The 26,850-nt window shown below is 41.6% G+C and overlaps 1 protein-coding gene across 2 annotated transcripts in view; it reads right to left on the bottom strand.

Annotated features, from left to right (window-relative positions):
• Nucleotides 1-386: 386 nt before the first annotated feature.
• Nucleotides 387-26,850, bottom strand: part of UBE3A (ubiquitin protein ligase E3A) — a 39,052-nt gene continuing 12,588 nt past the window's right edge. For both annotated transcript variants that reach the window (XM_026035615.1, XM_026035614.1), the window contains 9 exons: nucleotides 19,192-19,502; nucleotides 14,483-15,744; nucleotides 7,711-7,855; nucleotides 6,458-6,663; nucleotides 4,034-4,198; nucleotides 3,365-3,520; nucleotides 3,163-3,236; nucleotides 1,592-1,735; nucleotides 387-1,401 (listed from right to left, as the gene is read on the bottom strand). In XM_026035615.1, the coding sequence (XP_025891400.1) occupies nucleotides 1,281-1,401; nucleotides 1,592-1,735; nucleotides 3,163-3,236; nucleotides 3,365-3,520; nucleotides 4,034-4,198; nucleotides 6,458-6,663; nucleotides 7,711-7,855; nucleotides 14,483-15,744; nucleotides 19,192-19,502 (2,584 nt within the window). In that variant the 3' untranslated portion in view covers nucleotides 387-1,280. The remainder of the gene's footprint in view (nucleotides 1,402-1,591; nucleotides 1,736-3,162; nucleotides 3,237-3,364; nucleotides 3,521-4,033; nucleotides 4,199-6,457; nucleotides 6,664-7,710; nucleotides 7,856-14,482; nucleotides 15,745-19,191; nucleotides 19,503-26,850) is intronic.

Below are 26,850 nucleotides of genomic sequence, written 5' to 3'. Positions count from 1 at the left end.
ACACAAAATCCCTTCATTGGGTGTTGCAACGAGAGAAATTAACATTAAACACAGACTACGAAAGGTAAAGGATTTATTTCTGATATGATTCGTAGAGTTAAATTAAAAACCTACCGAATACTTTATGTAGTAGATGAACAGAACCTTAGTTATTTACTTTCTAACAGTTTAGCTAATGGCTGGAAGTGTACAACATGAAGTAGGCCTTAATAGTCTGCAATTTTGCTTATTATTAGATGAGATTAAAATACAGTAGCCRTCCCTTTGGGTTACGGTGCAACACTGATCATGTGCCTTGATAAGGAGGAACAATGATTCATTAAATAAATGGTGATGACATCACACGCAGGGAAGACTTTGGATTGTCTATTTAAAATGTCAACATAATAGGCAATTAAGAATAGAACTTCATTTTAAGTGCACTTCCACATGCTTTGTTTATAATATAGCAAAAACTTCCTATCTTTTTCTTTTCCAAACATTTCACTCGCTACTCTAAAGCTGTTCAGTTGAAAATGCACTTTCCCCAGTAAACTTTTTGTTTTAAAAAAACAGTAACTAAAGTTTCTACCCTCTGTTCCATACACTAAGAAATGTTTTCTAATTAAAAACACAATTTATTACAAGACATGTGAAGACAACATATAGTGAAATGAATTTTAATTGTTGTGCTGTGACTAAAGTAAAGTTCTCAAGGCTGCAGTTGAACATTCCAAGTTCTCCCTTCCATCTTTATTGATTCTTAAGATTTTGCACAGAAACTCTTTGGGGGCTAGAACAGCAGTAATTGCATCACACTGTTTTCCAAGACTTCAAGTTTCAAAAGCAAACTCTTCAAAAAAGTACAGTTCTTGATTGGATTAGATACAGGGACAAAAATATAGCACATACTTGAAGGTTACATGGTCTACAAATGATGGCAATATTTTCCTTGGGAGAGTACAGTTTGTTTTCTTGTAAATACTCAAAAAGGCTCAACTTCAAGCAGTAATAAACACAAGCAAAAGTGATTTAACCCTTAAAATAAATATTCAGGAAAACCTCTCTGTACATACAAGTGAAAGAATATGTAACACTTTCACGCTAAAAGAAAAAATAAAGAATTTGTTCATATAAGCAGCTGAAATCTGCTGTTCCAGCCCAATGTCCCCAGTAAAGAAGGGAGGCACAAACACAGGTGACTACTGTAGCTCACTATCTTATGGCCTTTTTGGACAGGGACATCATCATCATCATCATCACCATCATTTTTTTTTAATCCCTTTTGTTATATTCGTTTATTAGAGCATGCCAAAGCCCTTGGCATAMGTGATGGCCTTCAATAGCCTTTCTTTCAGCTTCTCTTTGCTCGAGTACTCCGGAAGCAAAAGGACATTAAAGCAGGTGTGAGATGTAGGTAACCTGGCGGGAAACAGAAGCAGGAGAGAAGGATTCAGTGCTGGGAACTTCAGCCCGTGCAGACACACACGTTGCCGTGCCACAAATCCGAGACAGCTCTCAGGCTTAACCTCGTTTAACAGAAGCAACAATTTGATTGATTTATTTTTTTGGTCCCCATTCACCAACAGGCAAGAGAAATGAAGGTGTTTACCTTTCCGTGTCTGGGCCATTTTTGGCTATGATCATCTTTAATTTCCCAAGTCCTCCCACGGGGGCTCTGTCTGTGCCTGTTGTAAACTGCAAGAACAGCCTTTTCTGCTCGTCCGTGAACGAATGGACTATTTCCCAAAATTCCCTAGTGAGGAGGAAAATACATAAGTAAATTGATGGTGCTTGGATAGAAACACGACTTTCAAAAATAACGGAACTCAAGTTTTGATCATTACTACTTAATTTTAATTAAATTTCATTAAGATTTAATCTTAACRTTAGGTCACAAGTGACATTTGTAAGAAGCAAAGGCAGCATTTGTAGTTACCAATCAACTGAGATGCAGAGGCAGAAGTCAAAAACGTTACCAAAACACACCAGTTAAACTGTGGTTTTTTTTTTAATACTTTAATTTGTTTAAGTGGTCAGCAAATATTCTTCCTTTATTTTGCATTAATTCCTCTGAAATTATCCTCTTTTTATTACACTGCCCATTTTCATTATCATAATTTTCTTTAAACCCCACAGTATCAGTCATTGTTAGCCCAAGTTAACATGTGCTTTTAAGAACCATGTTAAAAACAACAGCAACAACCACCAGCACCACCAAACCACCCTCAGACCACACTAGAACAAGCACACACGATGAATTCATTTAATGTTAGTAGAGAGTGATCACTAGGAAATAAAAGAGAATATTGGGGTAACTACAGGTAAACTAAACAGMGCCAGAGGTGCGAGATCTGCAGTGCAATAAATGAATTTTCTTATCCACAAGTCAGAAGAGAGCAGCAGAGCTTAAGGGGGGCTTTGCATTAGTGTGGCATCAAAAACACCCCCCTCAGCAGCTCACCAAGGCCCCCTGACGCCACCACTTCTGCCATCTCCTCACTATGGGAATTCCTGCCGTGGGAAAAACGAACCCTCTTCTGGTTYTGCAGCCCTGTTTTAACACTACGAAAAGCTGCCACAGGTTCTTACTGAAATGCTGGAGACAAACTGCAGGAAAAGCAGAAGAGGGGGCAAGGATTCCTTCCAGGAAAACGAAAACTAAAGACGGTGCCACCTGTCATAAACAGGATGGAAATTCCTGGATAGAGCAGGGCTGTGTATACAGAGGGACAGGGCTTAGAGCAGCAACGGGTACATGACCCACATGAATCACTATGAGCCTGGGGGTTCCTCTGCCCCTGCCTTCASATTAAAGGGGACAAAAAACTAACCTTTTCCCTCCGACAAAATGTGGGAACTGGTTCATTTTTAACTAAAAAAAAGGGCTATTTGAGGCACCTTCTTATTCTAACCTACACCTGAGCAGCTGCAGATGAAGCCCACTCGCAGGCCCACAGCCCGGGCAGGAGATGACTGGGGCTTTATGAGACTCAACAAGGGGCTTGGGCTGCTCCCTCTTCCCAACGCCAGCGTTTGAGCAAGGAGGAATTACAGAACTTGCACCTCCAGCACCTGGAAACACACAGAGCCCCCCAAATCACCGGGAGGAAAGGGGCACGCCAAGGACCTCAACCCTTGAGAAATCAGTCAATTCAGAAATCAATCAAACAATCAGGTTACCTAATAATGAGAGAGTCTCTTGTATAGCCACCATCATACTCTGTCGTTTCTTCTAGTGCTTGGAAGTCTAGATTCTGTAAGAAGACGACATTTTTAAAGCAATCACTAATTACACATTTAGGATCAAAAATGCTCCACTTTTTTTTTTTTTTTTTTTTTTTTTTTTTTTTTTTTTTTTCTGGTGTACTTTCAGGATTCTTACCCTACTTCCACAAATAAGTAATTCAATTTCCTCTGGTCTAAATAAATATTTCAAAGGAGATTCATTGGTCACCATGTGGAATCCTCTCCGAAAGGCCTTGAACTGCTTTTCTACTGATTTATTGAGTATATAGTCAGCATAGAGATTGACAAATTCCTGTAAGGAAACAACCCCAAAAAACCTTAGTACTTTAACACACACTCCCCTCCAAGCACCTCCCAATAATGCCAGCTCCAAAACCACATTTAATTTCAGTATTTTATTCAGATTATCAGGGCTGTGCTTCTACACAGCAACAGTCAAGAGGAAGTCCCAATGATTCCTCAAACAGGCCAAAAYATAAAACCCAACAGCCCCCATAACAAAAGTTACGCCTGCTGATAAGACACTGAAATATATGTGGTGCTATAGGTTTGCACCACCCCACATTGGCATCTTTAAAGATACAGCCAGACCTTTTTAAAATATATCAATATCTGCACATGTCTGTGCACACAGGGGCACGTATGTAGCTATGTATCTTTTTACACAAGTCTTTTCTGCTTATGACAGTTTTGAAGGTCTTATAATTTTTAAGTAAAACTAAACCCTTAAAGAATTCTAGGGAACCCTAATAAAGCATCTAAAATTACAGAACAAATGAAGCCACGTGCGTGTAAAGCACCTTACCTTTCTATTTTCATTTGTAATGGGAATTTTATCACCGTTTTCCTTTAGATCRTGCATCATTGGGTTGCCAAAGAGATCCGTATGAGAGATCTGAAAAGTTATCATCATGTCGTCCTCCACACTTCCTTCATACTCCAGCAGGTCTCTCAAGCTCTGGTAGAGAACCTAACAGAACAGAAAATATCTGTCACAAACAAAGCCCTCGATACCAGCGCTGAGTAACACCAGAAAACACAAAGCTCCAGAAAGGGTCATCACGTTCTGCGACTGCCACAACAGGCTGCAACGCGAGCCTTGGCACAACCGAGGACGCGGGATGGCTACGGACAGACATCCATAACATGAACCCTGGAAAGGCTCAGGATGAGGGGCAGCTCCCTCGGCCCGGCTACCTGCTCCCAGGACCCCTCCTAACCACAGCCTGGACTCTGGATTCAACCTGCCCTGGATAAACCCACCCCCACGATGCTGCACCAGCAGCTCCAACGTGGAGGGGTTACAAACCAAAGAAAATGCCCTCTTTTTTTCCCCTTCATATCATCCGCGGGGCAGGCAATCGACTTTTATGTCTCCCACATCTTGTTTTAAGAAAAAGCAGGGAAATCTTGGAGGGACATGGACGGGACAGTCATTAAAGACAGACAATCTCYGTGCACTGCAAGACAAAAGAAGTTACTACCTCCCAGTCCTGCTTTATAAAACAAGCAGAGGTTTAGGCCAGAAATTGCCAGAAGGATTTGAAATTGCTTCTAAGTTTGTTATATTTAAATCAAGTAAAACCATATATTTGTATTAATAAAATACGTATTTATTAATATAAATAAACTAAAAAATACACTTAAACATCCAGTTTTCCTCCTTCCCATGCCTGAAAAGCCCAAGGCTCTCTTGGAACCCGAGAACCACCCTGAGGACACARCTCTGCAGCACAGAGAGGTGCAGGACTCAAGAACACAAACCGAGGGCAAAAGAAAACTCAAGTGCAGTATTTTCAACAAGGAAGTGAACGAGAGAAACTTTCAATAATTAAAATATTCAGGGAGGACCCTCTCTCACCCTCTCACTCCCTGCAACTTTTCTAAGTTCTCACAGCACCTTTAAAAATATTTTGCATTGAAACTCACTGGATTGGGAGGCCCTGGCTAGTGAAGAAYGTTCAACACCCTCTCCTTCATGCTCATAGGAGTTACTGTCATACCCCATACCCCATACTTACCACCCCAGATTTCATGTTTGCTTTGAGAAGCTCTGCATTAAATATCTAAGTTATCTTAGAAAACCAGGAGTCTAAAAGCGGTGGCTTTAAAAGAAGTCAACAGGGGGGTCACAGTTGAAAAACTTAAGAATAATGGGGAAAAAAAAAAAAGAAAGAGCTGCTCTAACTGCCTTGTTGCACAGAAATAAATTTACTTGTTCCTTAATGAAAATTCTGAGCTTCGAATCGAAACAAGAAACTGGACACTTCATGTATTTCAATGTTATTTTTTTTACAGAGGAACTGGCCAGACTTGGTAATGCTGTTACATGTAGCCATCCAAAGCAGACTGAAGAACCTGAAGAACCTAAAGAACCTATTTTTTTTGATTGCACATGGTTAATTTTTTGACTAAGCAAGAACATGAGACTCTTTGGGAAGGACAGTATCATTCCACCCACCGCCCAAGATTTCACACTGCCCCTCACGGAGGGGGACCCCCATTCTGAAGCCCTKAACTCACACCAACCAGGATGACCAAAAGCTACCGGTGTCTTTAAGGATGGAGCAGCCCCAGGACATCTTGGGACAAACTTCTACACACAGAAATTAAACATATACAGCATATCCATGCATATAATCAATGTACACATACTACTTCTACCCATCCTCTTACTGGATAGATGCTTCATTTACTAAAGCACCATATCTATATCTATATATAACAAATATAATACATAATATATAGATATTGCTGTATTTACTAAAGCATACTTGGGGCTTAAGTGCTTTTCTATAGCCCCTTTTCTATGGAGAGGAAAAAAGATGGACACCAATCACTACTTCCAAATGGTAGGAATATTAGCAACTGCCTCTTGCCATTTTCACATATTCCCTATACATCCATTCTATGAGTCCATATGAACAGCAGCTTCATTTGAGAGGTCTGTTTCAAAAGGCACCAAGATACAAAGCACACCTAGCAGTTCATAAGAAACACGACAAGGGTTTGCTGACACCCAGGTTACTATCTGCTCGTTAGACAACACTGCTTTCTTCAAGCAGCAACTGCTTTCTAGTAGCAGATTCTGTTGCTTACCAGGTTATTTTAACAAATTTGACTGAAAAAAATGTCCATTTCAGACAGCAAACCTGTGTTTAACTTAATCCAGACCAAACTATTGCCTAGAGAAGTMCAGCAGGGACCAGAAAGACCGTAACGAACTCACGGGATGAGAGTCTGCCAGATCACGGAAAGTTCCTTTCTTGCCCATGAGCTTCCTGTAGACAACCATGGGAAAGTGAACGTCCAGGATGCAGTTATTGTAAATGGCCAGGCCCAGCACGATGCCAATCAGTGTAAACTGACCCTCCGTTTCAAAYGAGGACGGATTAAACCAAAACAGTTTCGTAGATTCATCGTACGTGAACATACCTGTGGAAAAAAAGAAAAGGTGAAGCTATAGATACCTTCCAATAAAGGCGACAAGCAAAGCAGCCCTAAAAGTGATTTCTGCATGAGAACGACCCTGACRCAGGTTGCAGTGAGACACACAGCACAGGAGCTCCTCGTGGCCTTCAGCTGCTCCCATTTCCCATTGGGAATGTGGAAAGCCCAAGGGCCGCTGTGAGRCAGCCTGCATTTTAATTTTGAGGAAAAAGCAGCACTGGGAACCACATGGAATATCCAGCTGGAAGTGCCTCAGCACCCCGTTGCAAGAGACCAGCTGCAGTCCTGCTTCTTAACAGGATGACAGGAGGATGGAGCAGGGATTAACCAGCACCTACAAACTCTAACCAGGTAGATGCCAACAGACTGTTAGAAACTGGATGAGGCCCCTGAACTGCTGCAGCACCCACGGATCTTAAGCAGAGGGGAAAACGCAGCACGTGGCAGCTGCTTTGCAGGAGAGGCTGCAAATCCAGGAGCGTGTCAGTGCTGAAGGGGGGCCTCTGCCAGCTCCCCCGGCTGCAGCAGCTGCGGGAAGGTAACTAACGCAGCGGGAAAAAGGGACTAGTTCCCTGCCAAGCCCAGAGCTGAGTTTGGAGTCAGCAGCCAAACTGGCACATGCAGAGAGCGGGAGGAAAGGAGAGGACAGCACCACGCAGACCTGAGGAGGGTAAAGTCTCCTGCACAGGCCATAAACCTGCTCTTGTTCTCARGATGGTTTTGCGGGCTGTGAACTGTTTGAAGCAGCGCCAAGGGAAAATCATTTGCTTATCTGACTGGACACCAAGCAAGCAAGGGAATACGGCGAGAGGGGCCCTGGGCACGCACGTGCCAGAGCAGCTTTTGCTAAATGAACGCGTTGATTCCTTTAATTGCTTTCCCTTTTGGGGAATCATCATTCCCTTTGGATGATGCCTGATGAAATGCTGAGCCTCACTGGGTCGATCACCCCTCATAACCGAGGAATTTGGGGAGCCTCTTGGGGGAAAAAGCAGCACATGAAGAAAGACACTGAAAGACACTTTAACATACCGATATCTGGATTGAAGATCTCTTCCACAACTAGTTGAAAAAATTCTTTGGAAACACCTCCTTCATCTACCCCTTGCTCTCCTTCAAATTCCACATACAGTTGCTTCTTCAAGTCTGCAGGATTCTCCATGGCAATCATCTCTAGCTATGGGGGGAACGGATAAAAGCATTTTGTTAGTGACTCTGCAGGAGTTAACGGAGGACCAAGAAGACTAAATCAAACCTACTCTCAAAACCCAAGGGAAAAAAAAAAAARRAARRAAAAAAAATAAATCTCAACTATGAGACATTGGGAACCAAAGCTTGAGCACTCTTAAGCACTTATTAGACTCTGAGGACTAATGCAGCAACAAACTTAATCAAAGATCTGGTCTGCCAATCATTAAGTCTGTTAGTGTCCTCCAATTTTGCTTGTTTTTTTTTTTTTTTTAAACACTTAATCACTTTAAACACTTTATAGTGTTTATAAATAGTATATTTATATATTTATAAATATATAATTTATAAAAAATTTATAAAGTGTCTATAAATAGTATAAATAAATAAGTGCTGTATTGGACAAACCACACAGAAAAAAGGAAATAAGACGTATTACTGGAATAACTAAATCCACATGAAAACAGAGAGGGAATGCAACTGGTACATGGTTCACAACTCATACTTCATTGGAAACCTTTATTTAACAGTTTACAGTGCAAGGCAAAAGACAAGATTTACAGCTCACTACCAAAGGGATGGAAACACAGAAGAAAAAGACACGGCAGTCAAATGGGTTCCCTTTTCTCTGAACCCTGGGGAAAAAGAAATTTCTTGCATTTATCTTTTCAGTCCCTTCACACAGAGCTACTACACTGCTTCCATGGGAGCACAGGCCAAGAAATCATCTTTCATAGGAAAGGGTCTGGTTTCCATACACAGCAGGTCTGGGTGGCTTTTCTCCCCAATTCCCCCAACTCYGTTCCCAGAAGCTCAGATAAAATCAGAAGTTGCTCAAGAACATTCTGCAGCTGCAGAAACGTGCAGCTTGGAAGCACAAGCAGGAAGGCGAGGGACACCCCTGCAACGTCACCTCCCACGTCAGACACCCCGATACAGGTGAGGCCGCCCAGCACCCGAGCTAGGGGACTTACCAGCTAGTGCCCTTAACACCAGCTCGACCCCTTTCTCTTTACCTCACCAGCCTACCCACATGCCCATACATGCAGTCTGAACAACCGATGTCTAAAGGACTTGGGGAGCAGAACAAAACGGAGCAAAAAGAAGGAAATAAAATATTGATGCTGCTAGTAAAATGGTGCCACTGCTGAGATGGGTCTTCTCCTGGTGGCTGCCAACCAGCCACTTCACACAGGCAGTGGGGGATAGGGATGGCTGGAGCAAATGAGGAAACCTCACCGGGCTCTGAAGCTCCTCGTGCRAAAGGAGCAAGGGAGGGGGAGAATCGTATTAGCTGCTACTGAAAACTGGTACCAGGATGAGAGACAATTTAACTTGAAAAATAAACAAATAAAATCACATGAACGAAAATGAAAACAAAAGAGCGTGCAAATTAGCAGATTAGCATATCTAAGAAGCTGCAGGGCTTTGTGCTACCCATAGCTGTCTGCCCAATACACATCCTTTGCAGCAAACTATTTTAACTCTTAAGGAGACTAATCAAGATCTGTTCTTGAAGATGTGCTGCATTTTGTGAACAGCACCTCTGCAAGAAAACCAGCCTGCAGCCCCCCCACCCTCACTCTGACAGCATGCAAGATATCCTCATCCCAAGAGATGGGGAAGATATCCTCATCCCAAGYTTAGGACAACCTCACTTTTAATCTTGCCTTTCGTGTGGATTTCTGATTACACATTTCACAAAGGTGTTTAAAAGAACGTACATTCCAGAAGCGCACGAGGAAGCTTGATCCTTGTTCTTTAATGAATGTTTTTAAAAACAGAGGAGTAATATCTATTTAAATACCATATGTGCAGGGTACTGGTATTGGTTAAAGCTGCACAGAAYCCTCCTGTCAGAATCTTTCCACTTAGGGCTGATACAGCCCATTTTCTTCCCATTCCTGAGACTAGGCTTCATAATCTTTACCAATTAACTATTTTGAAGGTTGTACAAATTCTGGTACATCCCGAAAGATCACGTATTGCCTGTGCATCTCCCTCAGGACAGCAACTCTCTGCCATAGTATTAAGGTTCTCCTGTATTAAAGCTATGCATTTGCATTAAGCAGAGTGCTCCTATTTTTAAAAAGTGTTTTAAACTATTTCAAAGTGATTTTTTTTTTTTGACGAAGCTGCTACACTGCAGTAATTGATGCAAAAGGTAAGTGGCCATAGACAAGGGGAAGGGAACACTTCACTGTGCACTGCTGGCTGGGTAGACTGGAAGACTGCAAGGAAATCAGTTAAGGGATTACCAAAAAGCCAGTATTTTGAGCCAAAGCGTGCTGCTGCTTCTTGATGCAGATCCTACAACCAAGACAGTGCTGCTAAGCTGCTCAGCTGAAGTCTGCAGCTGCTCCTCTGAATGTCTGTGTCTCCATACAGATGCTTAAGAATAGYTGAACTCCATGGAAGGCACAGTATTATTCCCGATACCAAACAGGGAGTGACTTTCAGCACTGCTTCAGCTCGCTTCCAAAGCAAAAAAACTGTGAGCCTCGATTTTAATAATTTGCTTCCCCCCAATCTTATTTATTTTTTTTTTACTAATTACCAGAGCAGCCTGGTAATCTCGTCCCAAAGATGCTGCCAGGTGGAAGCCCATCTACATTAACACAAATTCCTGCAGTTCAGAGGCTCGGGCRCTGGCTGCCGTGACGGTCTCACTGGCCAAGCACCCAAAGTCATCCTTAGGTTTTCCAASGCCAGTAACCTCCTTAAAACTGATCATAACTGAAATAATCTCTATTCAGTCATAGACATTAAAATGAGAGAGCGTTAATTAGGCTTTTGCAATGTAACACCGTGCTTGTCTCCACGACAGTGGTGGGGAAACACTTGGCACGTCAGGAGGCAGCAAGGTCACGAGCGCAGCTGCGTCTGGAAGCCCCAGTGACACCTCAGGACATGTCCTGGTCACTGCATCTTGTACAGACTGCCACGCACAGGAGTGCCCTGAAGAAGGGCGACCAAGAAACAAACCCTCCCAAGTGCTGCTCCTAGAGAGGAAATAATGCGGATAAACTGCAAAAGAGGAGTAAAATCAGCAGAAGAGCATGAAAGAAACAGCCTTTAGAGGATGAAACAGAGCGGATCAGGATAGGGGATCTGGGGATAAGTTTCATTTCATGTTATCATGTCCCCACACAGATGCACAGCAGCAGCACAGCTCATTTTCTGAGCAGAAACCCTGTAGACAGAGGCAGGCTACCCGCTCCCCAGGACTGCAAACCACCCCTGCTGCCAATCTGCAAATTTAAGAGTTATAAGAGAAGGAAGGATTAACACTTTTCACCTCTCAACTTTTCAAACCAACACACATACAAGTAGGTATATAATACAGGAAAGAATATTAGGTCTATGGTAATACACAGCAATTAAGTTTCTCATAGCATGCATACAAAGACACCAAACTGAATCTGTAAATGAAAGTTTTGCTCAACTCATAATGAAAATTATGACTTTTTCTTACTAACAGCTCTTAACAATTATTTAAAAGGTTTTACTTCAAGCTCCCCATACTACAGGAGAAAAACCTCTAGTGCAATAAAAGCACTTGCCAGTGCTCAGATTTGTTATAATGAAGTAGTCTCAAAAGAAGGCATACATATTCTAAGAGTTTGAATATTTAAAGTACTACTGATAGCTTAATGAGTTGGACTGAATAGCAGAGGAAGATCAGAACTTCACCCATTTGCAAAGACAAATCCCTAATACCTTTCAAGCAAATACATGGATCATCTGTATCTAGCTTCAATACAAAAATAGGCTTAAGGGCACCTCACCTTCATTTTACCCCATGTTTTGGGGACTGCTTTTAGCAGGCAATTGCCAGAGTTAATGTGTATATACAGTCAAACACGGCTGCAGCGAGCATCCTCCAGAAACACAGGTCTRGGGGGTAATTTCATATTCACCTCACAATTCAAACCACCCTGTTAGTATTCAGATCAAGAGCTTCACAAAGCGCAGGCCTCTGATGTTAAAATTGCAATGCCTCAGAGTAAAATAGCAGACACATTACTTACCTGTAATTGAAACATATTTAGGAATTACTTTGACAGTGAGCAGATCTAACAAGATGCTTTTACAAGTGACAAAGTTGCCTTGCCAGGATCTTTTTAATGGCTTTCAGAGGCCTTTCCCAGGTTCAATACCCCATCCAAGGCTGCAATGGCCATTGCTGCAGCTTTGCTACTGAAGCACGTGCTCCCTGCCTTAAATAACTTCCCAAATCTGGATGTTCCCTGAACTAGGAAAGGGTGTGAGAACAACTTAAGTTGCCTCAGAAAGAGCCTCCTGACCTGCAGTTCCAGTTTTGACTGCAGCTAGAGATACCACATCTTGGAGGAGAGTTTCTGATGCAGGGGCTGGGATGCAGGGGCTGGGATGCAGAACTGAGGCTTCCTTCAGACCTGCCTCACACCTGCTAGGAGGTGAAAGCAAACTGCAAAGGCTGCCAAAAGCCACTTCCAGTTTGCCACAGGAAGGCCCTTTAACAGCAGTACAGAACTCCAACAGATTTATCGAATAGATTCAGGTGCCATTGTTGGAAAATAATAATAATAATAATAGTAATAATAATAATAATAATAAATATCATTATTTTCCCGGTGTATTTTTCCAGCACACCGCCCCCTTAGCACCTTCCTGAGGGGTGTTGATGGGCCACAACCAGATGCTTGCATCTAACAGTTCCCACTGAACTCCCTTGCTCAAGCATTACACTTTCTGGGGAGCAAACCCCTCTCAAACCGCTCCCCTCCTCCAGCCAGGTCAGCAAGTCTCCGTTTTCTTGGATACAATCTCTGTTCTGCTTTTGTGGACAGTGCCCGGCCTGCGCTTGTTCTCACCACAACAATTCAGCTCAGATTGCTCGCATTTAGCTCAAATTTATCTTTATCTTCTGTCTCGGAATAAACAGTTTAAAATCCCTGCTCTCCACGGGGTTTTGACAGAGTCAGGTCACTGTAATTTAACATGTTCTGGCAGCTGAGCTAAACAGCCATAAAAAAATAAATAATCTATGGTRACTGCCCAGACAGGTCCTTGTAGGCTGCTGGCCTGTGCCAGGCTGCTGCAAATGCATCTCAGTTTAAATTAACATGCTAGAGTTTAGGCTGATGGGATTTAAATTACCTGCCTTGCCCACAGACCAAGAACACTGGAAGTGGGGATGCCCAGGCCAGCTCAAACACAGAACTAACTAGAGCCGTTTGCTGCAGCACCTCCTGCTTGCTCCTCCGAGGTCYCAAGGCCCTTCCACAACAAGCAGGAAGCAGAGTCCCTTTTCTCACAGCTGTGGGYATTCTTTGTTACCCTGACCATAAGGAAGAAGGTGCACTTCCTCACTGCTGGAATGGACGTGTAAAAGACCTCTCTGATCTTACCCTTTTTCAGCTTTTCCTCCCCTAAAGCAGCAGTACTTTTCTCTCCTGTTTTTTTTTTTTTTTTTTTTTTCCTCAAATTTGAAAAGCAAATTGAGTCAAATAAATTCCCTTTACACTTGGGTCACGTTAATGTAAACGAAATTTACTGGGACACAGCTATATGCCACAGAGGCTGCAAAACTACAAGGGACATGAAGTAATGGTACAAAGTAGGGCTTAACTTTAGAACAACATGGTTGATTTGTCTGATCTAGCAACTGATTTTATAGACAACAGCCATTTCTACACTGCAATTCTTTTGCTGTTGCTGCCTGACACAAAGCTTTTCCTTAAATCCTATCAGCAACTCCCAAGAAGCAGCTAGCTAGACCCTCTGAAAATTAAAATGTCCCCACCAAAATCAAACTGGGGGCCCCTTTAAGGCCCTCCCTRTTGGCCTTCTACAGCTGCTGGAAAGGTAAAAGTTAACTGCAGGGAACAGCTGGATTGATGGTGCTGCTGCTAAGGCCTCTCCAAACACGCAATCTGACAGGCTATTCAACAACAAGCCTCAAATACGAGTTTAATTTAAGAATCTGTAAACTCCGTTTTACTTAATAACGGAAGAYGCAATTATAAACTCTAAAGAAATAACAGCTGTGTAAGCAAAAACTAAGAAAGGAAGAAAGATTAGGAAATTAAAGGATATATTTAAGGAAAAGAAGTTTACCATGAAGTATTTTTTGTAGATAGAATCCCATCTCCCAAAAAGGTATCAACAAATGGCTTTTATTTTTGGCTTTACTTTAAGATGCCAGCATAGAGACAGGCTGGTGCCACAATTCTTAGGTACCAACAGGTCTTACCTCCTTATTCTCAGCCACCAACAGGTCTTACTTCCGTATTCTCACCAATAACATTATTTACACAGAATTGCAACAACATTCGGAGAAATAAGAATCATCCTCTACTTATGTTGTCGTCACTCCAAGACTGTTATATCCAGACTTTTTGATGCCCACCAGAAACCACAACTGAACTTTCACCTGAAACCKGCCCCGTTCCTAGGCCCGGACCACGATCCAGGACAGCCACGGAAACCAAGGTACCGGTACAAAGCTTGGCCCAACTCTGGGGAAAYCCAACACACAAAAGGCTCGATCCTCAACCCTTTTTTACCCCGGCAGTGTCATCTGCAGGTGCCAAACCCAAACGCTGAAGCTCTGTGTTGCTGGAGGACTTACCCGGACGAGGGCATCATCGATGATGTGGTCACGCCGCACTTTGAGTCGCAGATAGGGGTTGAGCTGCTGTCCTTGCACCAGGCTGTAGAGCACCGTTATGCGCCGCTCACTGTACATCCGGATCCTGTTGTCGTAGTACAAGCCCAGGTTCTTGGTAACAGCATTCAATATGAAGGGACAGGTCATAAAAGAGAACTTGTTTTCTGTTTCTACTTTGAAGAAAGTGTAATCCTTGTCCATTTCTAGAACATCATTCAGTGGTTCATTAATAAATTCTTCAAAAGGGATAAGTGGTTTTCTGCAATCTATAGTTTTAACACCAAGTTCAGTTTCCAGGGGGTCCACTCGAGGCCCTTTTTTATTCCGTCTTTCCTCACCCAACAGTTCTTGAATCGTCAGTTCACTGGATTCTGGGATGGGCTCTTCGTCTTCCTCTTCGTTGTGATCCGTATCCACATCCCCTCCTACTACATTTGCATAGTAAACCATTTTCAAGCACTTTGAAGCAGCAACAACAGCGTCATCATCATTCACTAGGTTACGACTATTGAACTCATTGCTTATGACTTTGTAAGTGATAAGCTGCTGAAACGTCTCCATCATTCTCCGAATCTGGTCTGCTCTGTATTTAGACCATAATCTGACCAGTTTTGCTTGGGCTGCTAGGGGCAGCTTGCTCATGGCTTTGCAAAACAAGGGCAGAGCCATTTCCAGGTATTCTGGGCTATGAAGATTGCCATTCTCCATAACAATAATAAACAAATTCAGATAGTTAGGATCCCGAGAGTACACATTATGATAAGTCAAGTCACATTCCACATTAGGTGACAAGTACACAAGTGCATTTAAAAAGGCAGTTTCTATTTTTTCATTAGAAAGTAATCTATCATAGACCCGCCTGACTGCTTCAATATCTACAGACACTTCATCGGGGCCTAGTTTTTGGAGGTTGTTATCTCCCTGCGTGTTATCACCTATTCTTGATGACGATGATGACGATGACGACGCGCCTGAATCTTCTTCCATAGCAGCAGCTGAACAGGCAGCCTTTTCCTTTTCATCTTCATCTTTATCTTCATCCTTTCCTTGAAGAGACTTAAGTTCTTCCTTGGTGTGCTGTTTGGCTTTCCGGAAACTCTGTACCAATGCTTCAGCACTAGAAAATACTCTCCCAATCACTCGGATTAARGGGGAATAATCCTCTTTCTCTCGACATAGTTCAAGAATTTCATAGATCTTTTCTTCTGTTAGAAAAGTCACATCTACAAAATTAAAAAGAAAAATAGCATTTCTAACTAATCAGGAATCTGCATTGCACATTATCATTAGCACTTGGGAAAAAGGCAGTGTCAGTGCTTGATAAATTGAAAATAGATATACTTCGTAATTCCATTAAACCCTATTAGTGATTTCATTCATTATGATTTAGTCYAACATTTTCTTCATGGATGTCAATGACAGAACCAGCTGCACTAGAAAACTATCAGCCTATTACCTACATTTAGTTGTGTTTAATAAAATTGCCTTGCCTAAACAAGACCAATTAAAACATCAGGATGTTTAAGCCTTAAGACACTGGACAGATAAACCTGCGTGACAGAGTACCAATGCTTATCATGTCTGCACAATTAATGCACAGGTCATTAAGTGATACCCTCAACTGTATTGTATCCCAACTAAACTGTACCAACGTCTTCCATGTTCATGCTTATACCAATGCTTCCCCGCCGCTCCCCACCGCCAGCAAACCTTGAGGAAAAGACCCAGTAAGTTGTTTTGCTCTGTATTAATGGGAGGATACTTTATTAAAAAAAAAAAAATCATTTTTAAAACTTTCTGCAACAGTTTTCATACTAACCTGAGGAGTGGCTCCCCAAAACACGACACATGCTCAGAAGCTCACGGGACCTTTGGAAGAGCGGACGCTCTTGAAGGAGKGAACACTGCTTGCAACTTTCTACGCTAATCCTTAATCCTTAACCACAAAGGTTTTCACATCAGGTGTATGCTTGACTCCCAGTGCTACCAGCAGAATTAACAGGACGACTACCAATTTTATTTTTCCTTTATATCTTAATTTTGCYATATATTCTTCAGTACTCCAAAACACTTGTTCTAGGGCAACCCAGGGTTCTGGTGTAGCTGCTCAGAGGCTGCCAGCCCCAATCCTTGCAATAGTTTCTCTACAGCCGTGAAGACCCACGTCACAGGACTTCATCTCTAGTCAACACTAGGGCAACCACCTCTGGGAGAGCTGTGGCCACGCTGCTTTAATGGTGAAGACGGTCTTTACTAAAAAATGTTTGAAGAGAGATACTTCAAACATTTGTTAGCCTACACTAACATTTACTCCAAGCAGGCATTAGGTTAAAATTACAAACCTGATGGCATCAAGAAAGGCAATCTGTTGATTTCTGCAGAGCACCTAAACGTTCTTAGAGCACGTAAGAAAAATTAAGCTTAATGTCAGGGTATCTGGAGGGACTTCAGCATGACAACAGTAAAAAAGTTTCAAAACTAAGATCTGTTTTTTAAAAAAAGCAATARTAAAAATACTATGAAGTACCACAGCTACCCTTTCTTTGCTGCAGCACACATGCAGGTAGCACACTGAAAATTAACAGAAATTTAAGAGCTGCTGCAGATAGTGCTGCATGCCACAGCTCCTCGAAACGATGMTCACAGCCCAATGTCACTGTCCCCACTTTTCAAATTACACACATTTCAAATCCCCGTACTTCTAACAGGAATTCCCCTATCGTTTTTGCACAGTTCTACTGTTTAAGGCACAAAGCATGCGCTGCTTCCAGTTAAAATACCGTTTAATTGACAGTTTTATACCAGTTCTAAGTCATGTCATGTGCCCATATCTACTGACCTGCCATAACAGTCCTCTCCATTTTTATGTTCTAATCACGATCAACATCCAATACAGTTTTATCAGGTACTGATTAACTGGAGAATAAACCAAATATACAAAGCTTCCTTCTCTCTCAAGTCAATTATTGGCTGATGTATGTCTGAATTTGTGAGCTTTACAAACTTTCTTCCTTCTCACTCCTCCTATTGCAACTAGCTGATCCACCCAAGCAAACATGGATTTTCTCTCAAGCCTTGTTGTGGTACTCCATGACAAATCTGCATGTGGAATCAAGCTTCATCAGTGATCCAAGGGTAGTTACTTTTCAATTTCACCGAGTTTTCTCAYTCCAATTAAGAGATATTAATTATCTTCTAATCTTTTGGGGAAGTTTTGTCAYGTATATCTACTCACTGCCTGACCACTGACCTTTCTGTTCCTGCTTTAAGTGTTAACAGTTGGGAGAGAGCTTTCCTTACTAATGATGATACTGATTTTTGAAATGGTAATAGATACAAAATGGAATTTCTAACCCAGGCTTTTTACAAATTTGTAGGTTTTGTGATATTTTTTCCTTTTCAACTGTTCCGTAAAAAACGTTACTCAGATGCTGACAAGTGTCTCCAGATACATCACTCCTAACTGGAAACAGTTTAAGGGCTTAACACTACAAGTGTAATTTAAATATTTCTTTCTAAAGGGCTCYTCTTTCAATTTACTGAAAACTATCATTCTATGGAAGACATAAAAGCCAAGTGTATACACTTTTCCTCGACTTTCTTGAATTCCATTGCACTTTTCCCAGCAACTGGGATTGCAGAAGGATCATTAAGGAATTCTAGCATGTCAGATTCCAAAGGTAACTAAGAATCTCACGTGAGCTTTAAGAACCCATTAATGCTCTGTGGCCATTCAGCTACCAAGACAGGTCAATACTTGGGATTCCGCAACAGGCAAAGTCTGAGTCACTGCTTTAGATAACAGACAGTCTCTGGAGACAGATCAAAAAGACTGTTAGATATCCATCTTGAGGAGGAAGGATGGTAGGATAGGGGAAAAAAAATCTTACATTATACACACCTCCATTAAAAAAAAACATGCAAAAAATTAAGAGACAAACATCTATCAAAACCAGAGACCTACAGTGCAGTTAGTCTGGKAGGAGACACACGATGCCTTCTTCCCTTCCACTTACTCAGATCATAAACTATTTGGGGAAAGTCTATTGTTTGCATCAGATAAAGAACAAACGGTATTGACTGGGGCCTCTTACTCCTTGCACAGTGCAAGCAGGGCAATGTTTTATTGCTGATTCTGGAAGCCTTTTTATTCTTTTCTAAAAATGGTTTCACCTTTCCTGGATGAATCAATGAATTTGAACTTTGAATTTGAAGTCCTATTTCCTCTCTCTCTGCCCCACCAAATCTGCTTCCCAAGCCTACCATCCACTGCATCACATTTCCTTTCTCTGTTAGGCTTTTGAACACAAAAATGGGAATTAGTCAAGCAAAATACAACTTCTACAGAGAAATTATGAAAAAAGGCAGATTAACAAAACTAAAATAAACATACAATAAAAATGTTCTTTAAAAAAAACATATTTACAGAAGCAGCAATCTCAGGAGGTACCAGATGCATACACATGTCATCACTGAGGTGGTAAAGATGGGGAATTGAAAGCAGTGAGATGCACTGAGTCGTTTTTCAACATTTGCTATCAAATATTTACAGATGAAATACTGTACTGTAATTAAATGCTGCCAAAACACCACCACAATGAAAACAGAGGCTTATAATTGTGCATATTAAATGTATTCTATCTTATGAAGATTCTAGAAGAGTCTCTTACCTTTAAAGTCATCTCGTGGGCCTTGCATTTCCTTCTTGTTCATTTTTCTGTCTGAGCAGGAATTGTTATGGGCACCTTTGGAATTGTTTTCTAGGTAAGCTGAGCTCGTTCCTTTCTTGGAGGGATGAGGATCACAGAGTTTTGCATTAATCTTATAAAGCTCGAGGGCCTTAATGGCTGCTGCATTGTTATCCATACGGAGAAAAGTTGGACAGGAAGCACAAAATTCATTCGTGCAGGCTTCATTTCCACAGCCCTCAGTTAACTGGTGGTAGTAGCGCTCTATTAGATGCTTTGCAGCTGCTCGCTTCCTGTAGCAAACATTCAAACAGTGAGTACATGGATTAGTAAGGGCTTTTACATACAAAGCTCAGTCCAAAGCATCAGCAAGGCAGAGATTAGTCAGGCACTGAAACACAAGATTTCTGAATCAGCCGGGCCACATCAGGGAATTTTTTTAAATGGAGGATTCTCATCTTGACGAACGCAAGTAGATTCACTCAACACCACTTCACTTGCGGGTCAGATGTAAAYGAAGACCTGTTTGTGGGCAGTATTCAGCTCTACGTTTTAGTGGATACGTTCGTGTTCAGTTCTGAACAACCTCAGTTGTCACTGAAAAGTGATTCAGCTGCAAAGCAAGGCTGAGAGTAACACAGAACCGGATCCTGTGCAGGTAACTGGAGTCTTTGATACATAGTACTGAGGTACAGTTGCTGCTGCCMGAGGGAAGATACAGGCAGGTGTCTAGCAAAACTATCACCAGCACATCAGGGTTAGTACAAGCCTCCAGACAACCTGGGCCATGTGATACTTATTTTGCTATTTAATCAAGACAGGAAAAAAAAAAGTGTTCTTTGGTTAATTACACTATTAACATAACCATAATTAAAGATATCCTCAAGGCTGAATAATCTCACCTTGCTTTAATAAGGTATATGGTTCTTTTAAAGAAAAGTTTTGCCAAATCCTCCCCTTTCTCCCATGATTATACCTAACATACATATTTTTGAAAGTTACAACTGTATCTCCGAGTATTTCAATGTGCTCAGTACTATATATAAACAAAGAAAAAAAGTCAAGCTGGGCAACTAATAAAGCCATATACCTATAAAGAAACATGCCAATGTTAACGAACTTAGCTGAARGCTGATGATAATTAGGACAGAAGAAAGCCTCAGGCAGCACCAAGAGCATTGCATTTCATCACGTTTTGAAAAGAAACCTGAAAACCTCCACTTCATTTAGGAAAACTAGCCATTAATGGAAAATATCAATTACGAAACAACATTATTAACATTCTGATTAGGTGGGACACCTACCCCTCATGCTCAATTTTAGATCAAGAACACGGGAAGCAAGATTTTCATGAGCCCTTGCGACCATTAACTCAAACGCTGCCTCTTGCAGAGGCTGGGGCGCATACAGGCTACRAGAAGGCGCAGCTGAAGCACGAGGCCCTCGGGAGCTGCTCGGCCCTCGCTGCCACCAGCTGCCAGCAAGGGCTGRTTACGCAGCAGAGCTTCAGTGCAGCTGCTCGAGAAGGGCCAGCGTCCTCAGGTGKGAGAGCAGCTCTGCTGAGGGGCGCACTGCCCAGCAAGAGCACCTCGCTCCCTTTTCTTTCACCCCTCAAGATCCCATGATCCTAGAGAAGAAAGATTTCATACAAAGAAAACTACCTCCTATGTGATTTTCCAAGCGCCCTGCTGAGCTTCAAGATAAAATAGACTAGAGAGTCCTGAAACCTCTAGCCCGAGTTGGAAGACGATGAAAAACAGGGGCAGCACCAACAATATCAAGTAATCGAGTAATGAGAACAAACACTGCATAGACAAGTAACAGCTGCATTCTGATCTATATTATGATCAAGCCTACACAGTTTTTAAATATGGACTTAGGAAAATCTGCCTTGCTCTAAGAAATGTGTGTACATATATATATTATATATATATATGTGTGTGTGTGCACGTGTGTACTGATTTTAATCTCTTTCATATTGCAGCTTTTAGAAGAGAAGTTTAAAGAAACAGAATTGCTTTCCTACAGTTTAAGCACCTGATTTCACAGACACCTTTTTTTGGAATGCCAGCATTTTATGCTGATGATTCTCTCAATTATTCTAGACCTTCAGATTTAAAGGGCAGAATATTATTACCTGTAAACAGAGATGTATATCAAGTTAAACTATTTTTTTCGCATTCACACTGAATTTCTACACCTGAGCTAAGGCCCTAAGTCTCACCAACATGCTCCTTGTTTGCTCTTCTTGCAAAATACACATGATTTCAGCATCTCTGTGACAGGTCCTTCCAGCTCAGCTCGAAGCTTACTGTCCCTTTAATTTCTGTCATCCTAGTCACTATTTTCCCCAGTGCCTACAAAATGACAGTTACTTCATACTTGTATCATCACTTTAACCTTAGCCTTCTGCATCACTTTTTCCTTCCACCTTCTCTCTTTACTGCAGTCTAAATGCAAGTCTCAAGATCTTTGCTATAATCTTGGATTTTAAATGATCTGTGCCATATATCTATGCATGACAATTTCTCATGATTAAGAAATTTATATTTAGGATAGTTAAAGCAGCTGAAGTTACTTAGGTTAAATATATGTTGTAAGGCGACCAATTCCCTAAACACAAAGAAGGGAGCTCACCAGCTTGCACACTAGAGGAACTGCTGGACACATGCATATCCCTCTGGTTTATATCTAATCTGCTTTCAATCAAGTAATTCCAGTGCATAAACATATTTTGATAATGCATATATATTAAACAACACTCCATTACAAGCTGGATATTTGAAGTTGTGGTTGTCAAATCTAGGCTTAGAGCTGTCACCCTCTCTAACAGTTGACTTCTAAGGGACTCATCCTTTTCTTCCATATACACCACGATGGAAGAAGTACAGTTAAGTATTAATGAAAATAAAATCTTTTTGTAGGAAGAATTATTAAAACCAGTTCTGTGTAAGTGTGATTTATTATAAGACCCCATCACAAAAAAATCACTCTGAAATAGAGAGAAGGGAGAAAAACAAACCCCAACAGTTGTGCTACAATCACTGTAACTGAGCTAGTGCATATCTAGCAGCCTGTTGCAGATCTATTTACACACGTGTGGCTCTTTTGCCTCCGTTTGCTGTACGTATTTGCTGTAAGTACATTTTACCTGAACTAGTACTTAGAATGGCTAAAGGCATCCTTGTTTTAATCTTAATTAACCATTTTAAACATTTTAAGTTGTTTTAATTGAGTTTAATTACTTCATATTTTTAACTGCAACGCGGCCAAAACTGTGGGGCATCGCTAGAAGAATCGACCACTGGGCCTCTTCCTTTCTTTTTATCTATTTAAAAGTGTATTGAGTTGTAAGTAACTTTTGGATGTCTAAACCAAGCTAAGAAATTCTGTGCTTCATCTAGCAATTCRAAAGTTGCTGTGCAACAGCACCTAACTTGCATTTCTAAAGTATGTTAAATATGCAGAAATACTACATAAAACATACTACAGAGAAAATCAGAAATTTAAACATTTACGAGATTTCAGAGAAATATGAAGTACCTGCTTCTTTACATTTCAACTGCAACAGATTTAAAACTTAGATGAAATTATATCTGATGTTAAATATACCTGTATATTTGTATACCTGTATACAYGCCAACTTTCAGTTTACCTAAATTTTAGGAAGAGCATGAAGAATTCATGGCTGTCTAGGAATATGAGCATTAAAAGAAGCAAAACATCAGATGTTTCTGAGCAGTTCCTACCTGGGACAAACTTGGGAAGTCTTACGTATGATTTCTACACAGAATTCTCACACTGCTCCGAGATGCTCAGTATTAATAAATGAATAATTTAAAATGGACCGTTTTAATATATCCATTAGAAATTAAAATGTGCCAATATGTTTATAAGCTGTTTTCTTTAAGGCCAAAAAAAGTAATAATAGAAAACAAACATACTACTGGAATAGTCCAAAAAAATGAAAACCAGTAATGTTTATGAAAATGAAAGTACTAGGGTTCATCTTCTGGGTAGTAATAGGGAGAATATAGATATATTTTTAAATACTAATAACAAAACAACTGTCAGTATATGCCTTAACAGCCGAGCACACGAAGCGACGCACACAGCTGCAACAACTGTGCGGTCCTTCAGGAGCTGAAACCGCCAGCAGGCCGAGAGCAGCCCAGCGCCCCACACGGGGCTTACGAGKGGACATCTCTGCGGATCCCAGCGTCGCTTCCCGAGCTGCGGTTCCGGCCTCCGCACGGAGGTTTCCATGCGGCCCGGGGGGCTCCTTGGGCACCTGCACTGGGCTCCTGCGCCGCACGGGGCCCTACGGCCAGGCCCAGCCCCACGGCGCCTTCGCCCGGGGCYGCCCCACAGGCCCCTCTGCCACCCACTGCATGACAGGGTACCGATAAACTGAGAGGGCAACGGGCTCTTTATCCTGGTCTCTCCAAGCAAGCAGCTCCGGGAAGAGCGCCCTTCCTCCCCTCTATCTCCATGCTCCCGTCAAAGCAAGGAATCACCGGCATTACTGACACAAAGGCGTCAAAAATCTCGTTTTGGAGAAACTCAGCTTATTAGTTAGCGGTCCACAAATATAAATGGCAAGGAACGTGGGCATATTACAATATTTTAGCATGTTTTAGAAGGCTATACTCAAGTTCATAGTGCCTTCTGAAAAGGCAAGGAGAAAGACAGCCTTAATAAACAAACATATACCTATTTTAAGAAAAAGCTACRAAGTAATGTTCTCAATTACTGTTGGAGTAAATTCAGTAATAAGCTTAAGAAAWTATAAGCTGATAATTAGTCCTATTTTGCTTGAGCACATTTGTCAATGTTAATATTTTAAAGAAGAAAATCCTCAATCAGCTGTGAAGCTTGCAAAGAATGACGATGACTAACTGGTAAAAAACCCCACAAGATATTCTACATTTCTAAACATTTTAAGATYACTAAGCTAAAAGCCCTAAACTCTAATACTCTGCAATAATGCCAATATCACAATAATACCAATCCACCTGTGTCTCCTTGGAAAGAAACGGAACAATGCTTGCCCAGGAATTTCACATAATTGCTGGAGCTACTCAATCTGACCATCTTACACCCAGGACAAAACAAACTACGATGTTTTAATTAACTATTATGTAAAACACATATTGTATGCCAGCTTCCATGTTTTTTCCTAGGATTAAAACAAGTCCTACCACTCTGGTCAGCGCAATTACGGAAACTAAACTCCACACACTGAGCAAGCTTAAATTGGCAGTATCCATACATTGCATTCCTACCCGTAGTGCTAAAGAGAGACTGTCATGTCACTGTGGTGACAGCATTAAGAGTACCACAGTATTAACCTGGAGACACGGACACTCTGTCTGCCTCTGGACCACAGGAGCGTTCCAGGGGAAAGCACGACGAAGATGACAGTGCTCCTGGGAAAAGGAGAATTGCTGGTTTATGAAGAGCACTGACCATTGAAACATGTAAGGAAGTCCTGCAGAAAAGAAGCCTAAATGTTGACTCCAAACTCTTTTTTATAAGCCAGGTTTCCACGGCTACATTCTTCTGCTGTGCCTCCATTCCTTATGACACTGCCCTAGAAGCATGACCATGGTTACGCAGAGACGCTGCCCGTGAGTCACACGGGCTCGGAAGCATCCCAGCCTCCAGTGTGGGAACAGTCTACACCTGTGGATTGAACAGCTTGGGGTAGAACTACTCCCACACTAACCAGCTTGTTTTTAATAATTTGGGCAAAATTTGGTTTGGTAAAATTACAGTATTCTCCAAACTCGGTGGGAACTGAGGTCTTGAAACACCTGACTCTCGTTTTGCCATTCTTTTAAGTTATAAAAATGCATCTTCTCCCYCATAAAAACTTCACAGCAAAATCTTGCATTTCTCTTTCAAATTGTTACAGAAATAGCTTGTCTCATCTTACAGCACTTTTGCTCTTGGGAGCAAACGGAAAACAGATATCATTGGTGTAATTGAAGTAGCTGCCAAATTTAAGACACTAATAATTCTGGACTAGAGCAGATACACAGTCTTATTAACTGAGAGAAAGTCCTCTAGGGAGCCACTGCCTGACTAACCGATGCCTTGGAAGAGGCTCTCTGAAGGCCTTTTAAAGCTCATCCTAGCCAGACCATAATACAACACCATGCAAGGCTTCAGGCGTGCAGAAAGGCATCCCGGGCAGCTTTTCTTTCCAAGAATGTCAGTAAAACAAGCAGCACAAACCAGAAAAAAAACCAAAAAGAAATCCCTACATGTGGCAAGGTTTAATAAAGAGTCCATGAACAGCATGTCCCAGGACAGGCCTCTGGAGACCATCTGCTCCATTCCCCTGCTCAAGCAGGGTCAGCCAGAACACGCTGCTCAGGACCAGTCTAGTTTGGCTGTGACTATCTCCAAGGACACAGACTCCACAACTTCTCCAGGCAACTGCTCAAMCACTCTCACAGCAGCAATATGTTTTTTCTATGTTCAGGTGGAATTTTATCAGTGTCTGTGCTTCTTGTCCTGTCACGGGGCACCACTGAAAAGTGGCCACCCTCACCTTCTCAACAGCCTCCTACCAGATACTCATGTGCACTGATGAGATCCCTCTGAGCCTCCTCTTCTCCAGACTGAAGTGTCCCAGCTTCCTCAGCCTTGGCCTCAATGCTGCAGTGCTGGCTCATGTTCAAAGCTATGGCCAGGTTTCTGGCCAGGAGGAAAATACTTTAAGGTGTCCAGCATTGAGAMAGTACCAAGGTGGCAGCTGAAAGCAGGTATGATGAAGCACTAATATCTAAACAGTCACTGCATGTATTTGCCATGACCATAATTTTTCTAATAAACTGTTTGGAAGCTGCTGGACAGTTCTTCCTTTGCTGTCTTTCAAAGGAAAGAGCAAATAATGAACCTACAATTAGTATCAAACACAAGTGTAACAACACTTGTAAAGATGTAAAGACTTGAAAAGAGCAGAAGTGTCAYAGTTGAAAAGCATCCCCATCCTCAAAAGCAGAAAAAGTTGAATTGACAGAAATCTCGCATCATATSGAAGTATCAACACCCTGACCTTGACATGTGGCAATATGCTCCAGAGTGAAGATGCATTAATTGGTAAGAGTCAAGTTATTGTTAAAGCATGTAATGAAAACCTGCAATTTAAACACGTTTTAAGAAAGACACACTAATCGAAGCTGGAAGTTACTACAGATTTGTGACAGGAGCAGACAGGTGATGGGACTGGTCTTGAGGGGAAAAGCAAGACGTGAATGAATGCCGAGAGAGACAGAAGAAAAAGAAGGTCTCAGTTCTGAGCTAACACCGAGACGCTCATCAGGCATAAAGCTACAATTTCAACAGTCTGGGATAAGTAGTATTCTTGCCCATGGAAAAATTTGTTGCACAGTCTGAAAGAGTTTTTTTTTTTTTTTTTTTCTGTTTTTAATTAATACATGCAAAACATATGTAACTACGCTCCTAATACAGAGTTCTGCTGTGCAGAACACAAAGCCCTGAGCTTTAGCCAACGAAAGCAACTTATAAGTTTACTGTGCAGTTAAAATCAATTTGCGTCATCCTTGATCCTTAGATGCTTTATCGGCACCTGAACATGGTTATTTTAGGTGTACAGTAGGTTTGTAGATC

Source organism: Nothoprocta perdicaria, unplaced genomic scaffold, assembly GCF_003342845.1.
Source record: "Nothoprocta perdicaria isolate Ctin4 unplaced genomic scaffold, notPer1 scaffold_163, whole genome shotgun sequence".
Taxonomy (NCBI): Eukaryota; Metazoa; Chordata; class Aves; order Tinamiformes; family Tinamidae; genus Nothoprocta; species Nothoprocta perdicaria.
Note: the sequence above shows the minus strand (reverse complement) of the source record. Positions and strands in the feature narration are given on the sequence as shown.